General features: G+C 49.9%; 1 protein-coding gene across 1 annotated transcript in view; it reads left to right on the top strand.

Moving 5' to 3' along the window:
- FAM53B (family with sequence similarity 53 member B) overlaps positions 1 to 7,444 on the top strand; it is a 43,349-nt gene that overhangs the window by 25,535 nt on the left and 10,370 nt on the right. The window contains exon 4 of the mRNA XM_057381203.1: positions 679 to 1,391. Within this exon, the coding sequence (XP_057237186.1) occupies positions 679 to 1,391 (713 nt within the window). The remainder of the gene's footprint in view (positions 1 to 678; positions 1,392 to 7,444) is intronic.

Below are 7,444 nucleotides of genomic sequence, written 5' to 3'. Positions count from 1 at the left end.
GCAGGAAAAAAGGCCTCAAGTTGCACCCAGGGAGGTTTAGATTGGATTTTAAGGAAAAATTCTTCTTGGAAAAGGCTGTCCAGCCCTGGCACAGCTGCACAGGGCAGGGGTAGAGTCCCCATCCCTGGAGGGATTTAAAAGCCTTGTGGAGTGGGGGATATGGATCASTGGTGGCCTTGGCAGTGCTGAGTTAATGACTGCACTCGATGATCCTGGGGGGTTTTTCCAACCTCAAGAGTGATTCCATATTTTTTTAAATTCAGCTGTAAATTCAGGCAATTATCAGTTGTGGAGCCCAGGACAAGCTGCACACATCTGAGAAGTGATTTAGCACAGAGATAACCAACAGCCACAACATTTCAAACTGCTGAGTCCCCCTCAGCCAGTGCAACCTGGAATATTCAGAGGCGTGTTTTTATCTTCTTCTAGCAGTTTTGCTGCTGCTGGGACTGTCACTTTGTCTCTCTCTCCATCTACACCACACAACCCTCTCTGCTGGCAGTTTGGGAAACCATATTCYGAGAGTTAATTAATTTGTACTGGAAAACGTCCCATATGCTACTCTTTTTGTTTATGGACGTCGAAAGCGAGTCGCGGAATTAATTAACGCTAATGCCTGTGCGTGTGTGTTGTTTTGTTTTCTTTTTTTTTTCTTTTTGGGTCTCTTTTCTGAACCAGAAAATGACAGATGGAGAGATCTCAGCAGGAAATGTCCACTCCAGCTCGAGCAGCCGGGCGCCAGCATCTGGGACTGCCTGTCGGACAAGGGCGAGGATGGCTYGCGGTGGCCGAGGGACGCGGCCGGCACCTGCTCCGTCACCAACCTSATCAAGGACCTGAGCCTCAGCGACCCTCACAGCAACCCCTCCGCCCCTCCCAGCAAGCGCCAGTGCCGCTCCCTGTCCTTCTCAGATGAGATGTCAGCTTGTGGAAGCTCCTGGAGACCTCTGGGCTCCAAGGTGTGGACGCCGGTGGAGAARCGGCGCTGCTACAGCGGCGGCAGCGTCCAGCGCTACTCCAACGGTTTGGCCACCATGCAGAGGAGCTCCAGCTTCAGCCTGCCCGCCCGTTCCAACCCTCTGTGTGCTGAGCATCCCTCCCTGGCTGGTCAGCCCCGCAAACCGGCCGTGGGAGGGCATGGGGTGGGCAGGGTGGACATSCAGAGGTCACTGTCCTGCTCGCACGATGGCTTYTCGCGYTCGGAGGATGSGGTGCCCTCGGCCAGCAGCACCCCYGCCTCCACRCCCGAGCTGGGYCGCCGTGCCCCRGGGCTGTCCCGCAGCCGCTCCCAGCCCTGCGTCCTCAACGACAAAAAGGTCGGGGTCAAGCGGCGCCGGCCGGAGGAGCTGCAGGAGCAGCGGCCRTCGCTGGACCTCGCCAAGATGACCCAGGTAAAGAGGGGACGGGGCTGTCCCTTCAGGGGGTCAGGGGTTCTGTGCTCTGCTCCAGAGCCTTCAGCATCYTCCAGGRTGGGTCTATGGCAYGGAGGGTCRTGTGGGTGTCATGGRGAAACACATCCTTCTGTCCAGGCAGAATCACCCTTTCCCTCCCAAATGGATTTCTTTAACAAATAAATTCATTTCTCTTCCACGCTGGTTTTTGCATGCCAAGTCCACCACGTTATCATTTCCTCCTGGCACAGTTTTGAGCAGGAATGTTTTAAACCCCACATTTTTGAGTTTAGGGGAGAGGAACCCTGGGCCTGCCATGGTGAGATGAAGGCAGCACCCCAAGGCACCCAGCCCTGGCTCTGTCAGGTGCCGAATTCTTACTGCTACGGGCTTTACTTGCTCTTAGCCTCTGTAATTTTCCACTCTGGAGATGTTATCACGTTTCATTTTAAGTTGCAAGCAGAGAGCACAGCCTCCCTCTTCAATCTGCTGTTCAGAGCCTGATAACAGATCTGAAGAGCGAATCAGGGAGGATTTTGCTCCTGGGTCCTCTTTCTGCTGGACCCAGTGGCTGCACTTTAGCAAGAGRCAAAGTGAGAGGCTGCACTGAGGGACAGCACGTGCAACGTTTCCATTCTGCACTTGTAATATCTCTTCTGCATTTTTATGATTCAACATTTCCCATACCAATAATTTACAGTCACAAAGTCAGTGACACCACCAGCTCTGCGTGGGATGGAGATAATGGAGGGAGTGAAGGCCCCCAGGGGATCAGGGGCACCCTGGCCACCTCCCAGGGTTGGCTGTCACCTCCTGCTGGCCTTTAAACTTCTTCCCCGTGGTTTCAGTTCCATGTGGTCTCTTGAAGGTTTTTTGTGGTGCTGGAGCCAGCAGAACCTGTCGGGTGCAAGCATCCCCTTATTGTCTGCAGGGAAACTGCTGGGAGAARTGCACCAGGTGGGGATGGAGAAACAGCTGGGAAACACCCAGTGGGTGAGATCCAACACTGCCTGTGCATTTTCTCCTTACAAGAACATGATGTTTTATGGTGTTCCATGCTTGGCAGAGCGGAAGGTGTTTGAAGGAGCGTGGTGGTGTTGCGGGAAGAGATCATCTTTTCCTTCTCCAGAGGAGCTTAGAGGATAAAAAGRGTGAAGGAGTTACATAAATGGGTGAGATCAGGCGAAAAATATTAGGATTGCTCTTTGTYTTTTCATAAATCACAGCCACAACATTTATTATGCTAAGCTTGTTTTATTAGATAATAAGCTGGATAGACAGTAAAAACCATGCTCATTTGCATTTTACTAGCCACAGAGGGGGAAAGCACAAACGCCCCCTCTAATTCTCTCTGTGCAAGCAGACAAACGTTGTTTCACTTCCCTGGAAGTGTTCAAGGCCAGGTTGGATGGRGTTTGGAMCAACCCAAGCYARTGGAACGTGTCCCTGCCYATKGCASRGAGTGGAATGAGATGGACTTARAGGATCCTTTCAGTCCAGACCATTCTGTGGTTCCCTGGTGTGATGGACAGGGAAGGAGGAGAGTGGCCAGGCTTTGACTGGACAGATGTTTGTTGCCCTCCAAGGATGTTGTGAGGCAGCTTCTCCATGACATCAGTCCAAGGGGGAAGATTTGTTGGCTGGGAGACCAAGGGCTTGAACAGGGAGACCTGGGGGTGAGCAGGAGCTTCCCTTTCCCTCCAGTGGGTGCTGAGCCCAGGCACATGTTTATAATTTGGATGGCCATGGCTTTGACACGGGTGGCTGGTCCAAGGATGACAAAAAATCTAATCACTTGGATGTCCGAAAACAGCTCAGTCCATGTTCCTGGAAAACCCTCAGCTTGAGGAATAGTTGTGTTTTCTCTGGCTGCTGTCCTCCACATTAGAATATCTTCCAAAGTGAGAAAGCGGCGCCTGAGAACTCTCCATTGCTCGGTGTTGGGGTGGTTCATCCTCTGGGAGAAGTGAGACCACAGGGAAAGGGTCTGGCAGCCCCACACTGCGTGGCACAAGCTCTGTAGGAATGGGGAAGGGGTTTTCTGGTGCAGCATCTCCCCCAGTGTCAGTGGGCACCCCGATAGTCCAGCCTGGGTGTCCGGAGCCTCTGCCCAACACCCGGTGGTTGTTACAACCAACAACCCACAACAGCATCCCTAAGGAGCTCCCCGTGGGATCCAAGCATGCACCATGGATAGTCTCCATTTCCAGGGAGAAAAACCAGCCGGGCTGGGGTGCCCACAGCAGCGGGTGAATCCCCAAGGAGGGATGTGCTGCTGGCTGTGGGGTGGCACGGCTGGAGCGGAGTGGGAAGAAAGCAGAGCTGGGAGCTGTGCAAGGACTGGGGTTTGGGAGCTGTGGGGTTCTGGGAAGCGGGGCTGGCAGGAGGCTCTCAGCGTGGGAGGACTGGCACYGAGGATGGAGCAGGATGAGGCAAGTCAGGGGAGCATTCTTGCCTTTGGTGGGGCACGGCCAGAGCCCTCCCTGGATGGGAATGCCGGGAAAGCCGGCTAATCCCTCGTGGGSAACAAGTGTGCTCGAGAAAACCCTGCACTTTTGGGTATCCCCACAGGCTGCTTTTCATGCTTCCAGTCCAGGAGACTGCAGAATTGGGGTGRTTTCAGAGGAAGAGATGAAATAATGGCAAATTGTCCTTGTGGCTGTGCATGTCTGGCTTTAAATGGGGTAGAAACACTTCCTGTACAATGGAAAAAGGACACCCAAAGTGTCCAGACTGGACTGTCCAGTTATYCACRAAGCAWTCCYTTTACAKATGGGGAAACTGAGGCACAGGGCATGCCATGAGTGCCTGGCTGCCATGGGCACCAGGCCTGGGGTGCAGGCTCAGCCTTGGCTCTGGCAGCAGATTGGTTAATWTTTCACTTGTGCTGGTAGCCACATGTGCTTAGAGGCCCGAAACCCGGTACCATAATCAAAATAAAAATAATTTGTCCTGAAAGAAATGTTTTCTTCATACCAGGAGGGCTATTTAGGCCAGGCAGGAGGGGAGGGAGCCGCTCCTGGAAGCAATTACACGAYCACATAACTGGGCTAATTAAGAGAGAAGCCTAAATGTTAAAGTTAAGCTGGGAGGGAAAATACTTAGGAAAATACTGCCTTTAATTCCTCAAAATCCTGGTTGTGTCTCTTCTGTCTGCAATTCCCATAGCTCAGAGAGGGGAGGCGAGCCCATATCCCTCCCTTTATTATTGACTCATATGGCACCAAACCAGAGAGGCTTCAGCTTCAGGCAGAAACCAAACCATGCACATGGTTGCCATTGGAATAGCAATGATTTTTAAAAACCATGGCACCACGACAATCCTTCTGCTCCCTTTAAATGCACATGAACTCTGTGCCTTGAGCTGGGAGTGAACCTGGGGGGTCTCAGTCAGGTGAGTGAGTGATGGTGAGGTGGCATTTAATTATCCTGAGTCTGGAGGCAAGTGAGGTGGGAAGAATTTCTGTTCTTCACAGCAATGGATTTCTCTTCTTCACCCCAATGGGTTTCTGTTCTTCAGCCCAATGGGTTTCTGTTCTTCACCCCAATGGGTTTCTCTTCTTCACCCCAATGGGTTTCTATTCTTCAYCCCAATGGGTTTCTCTTCTTCACCCCAATGGGTTTCTMTTCTTCACCCCAATGGGTTTCTCTTCTTCACCCCAATGGGTTTCTMTTCTTCACCCCAATGGGTTTCTCTTCTTCACCCCAATGGGTTTCTATTCTTCATCCCAATGGGTTTCTCTTCTTCACCCCAATGGGTTTCTCTTCTTCACCCCAATGGGTTTCTATTCTTCATCCCAATGGGTTTCTCTTCTTCACCCCAATGGGTTTCTCTTCTTCACCCCAATGGGTTTCTGTTCTTCACCCCAATGGGTTTCTGTTCTTCAGCCCAATGGGTTTCTATTCTTCACCCCAATGGGTTTCTGTTCTTCACTCCAATGGGTTTCTCTTCTTCACCTCAATGGGTTTCTCTTCTTCACCCCAATGGGTTTCTATTCATCACCCCAATGAAGGAGAGTTTGAATGCCTGGCCTGGCATCTCTGACCTCCTCAACACGATGTGAACCATCCTCATTTCACTGTGGGTTTTCAGCTTGCTTTCCAGCTTCAGCTTTTATTCCTCCTTCCCACGTGAAGCCCAAGCCCGAGGAGGACAACATTCCACCTCTGTGGTCCCAGCAGCTGTTCTGACAGTGTGTTAATTAATCTCCTCACAGCCTGCTCTCCTTCCTAAGCACTGTGCTCTTGGCCTCATAGCCCCAGGGACTGTGTCTGTACTGGCAGGACGTGCTCAGAAACGGCTGGGATTGGATTTTTCCATGAATTAGGAGGTTTTGCAAAGAACTGTTTTTTCTGTTCCTTGTGTGGGTGCACCTGAAATGAATGAGAGATGAGAAGTGTCRCAAAGGTGACACTTGGACCCCAGGAGTCCTCCCAGCTGGGCTGATTTTGGCAGGAATGAGTGGTTTTACCTTCTGCAAGGCACTCTAAAAAGCATCTGGGTGGATTAGGTGAGAAAATGGGTTTTCAAAAATAAAAGCAGGCTCTGCCAGGGATGCTGTGTGGTGGAGAGACACCCTCGAGGTTGTCCTCTCTGTGGTGCAATTGTTATCCAGAGGAACTGGGCCTGTCCCACCTCCACACCAAGCCCTCGCTATCTCTTCCCCATTCTGCTTCCTGCTGTCTCAAATGTTGATGTGGTGGTCACTGAGAGATCCCAATTTGTGTTAAGACTGTTCCAGCTGTCTTTTATACAGCTGTCCTTTATGCAGATGTGGTTTTTAAAATTATATATATATCTATCTATATATATATATAAAAATAAAAATTATATAAATTATATAGATATAATATATATTATATAGTATTATTTTATAGATATAATTGTATATATAAATATATATATAATATAAATAATATAAAAATATAATATATAAATGTAATATATATTTTTTATATATAAATATATAAATTATATAGATATATAAATGTTTAAGGCCAGGTTTGATATGTCCTGGAGCAGCCTGTTCTAGTGGAAGGTGTTTCTGCCCATGTCAGAGATTGTGATGTGATGGTTTTTTAAGTGTCTTCCAGCTCAAACCATTCTATTTTTCCATTTAAAAAAAAAAAAAAAAATATGTATTTGTTTAACCCAGCCGTGTTCTCTGCAGCACAAACCCCAAACAGGAGTAGCCCTGGTTGGAAAGGGAGGATGGTGCTGTAGAGTTTGAAAATACAGCTTTCTGTCAGGCTGGCAGGAATTGTCAGATGTGTGAGAGATGATGGTTCCTCCCAGCTGTAGGATCTGTGTGCTGGTAGTAAATGAAGATTGGGGGTGGCACTTTTGCCCTATTTCTGGTGACTCTGCAATGTTTTGGCCACTCTGTGAGCCTTCAAGAAGGTGCAGTTTGAAGAGCTACATCTCTCCTAACAAACACAGCACTCCTGATCTTTTCCTCCTGAGTTTTCTCTAATATCCATTTAATTTTCCACAAAGGTTTTACCCATGAGCACTGAGGATTCCCAGGGAGCTGGCAAAGCCCTTTTTCTCCATGGAGCTCTGTATTTTGTGATGTCTTACGGTACATGGGACAGAGAACAGCTGCCATAGAATAAAAAAGGCAATTAAAATATCATATTCTCTTGCATCTCCACAGCTTATGGAGAACCCTGTGGTTACAAGTTCGCGAATAGCTTCTTCCCTGTGAGGGATGGGTGGATGAGAGGGTGCTGGGAGCATCCCTGAGAGGGATGGGTGGGTGAAAGGGTGCTGGGAGCATCCCTGTGAGGGATGGATGGATGAGAGGGTGCTGGGAGCATCCCTGTGAGGGATGGGGGGATGAGAGGGTGCTGGGAGCATCCCTGTGAGGGATGGATGGATGGGAGGGTGCTGGGAGCATCCCTGTGAGGGATGGATGGATGAGAGGGTGCTGGCAGCATCCCTGTGAGGGATGGATGGATGAGAGGGTGCTGGGAGCATCCCTGTGAGGATGGGGGGATGAGAGGGTGCTGGCAGCATCCCTGTGAGGGATGGATGGATGAGAGGGTGCTGG

The sequence above is a fragment of the Malurus melanocephalus genome, unplaced genomic scaffold (genome assembly GCF_030028575.1).
Source record: "Malurus melanocephalus ecotype Western Australia unplaced genomic scaffold, MMel_1.1 scaffold_498, whole genome shotgun sequence".
In the NCBI taxonomy this organism is placed as follows: Eukaryota; Metazoa; Chordata; class Aves; order Passeriformes; family Maluridae; genus Malurus; species Malurus melanocephalus.
Note: the sequence above shows the minus strand (reverse complement) of the source record. Positions and strands in the feature narration are given on the sequence as shown.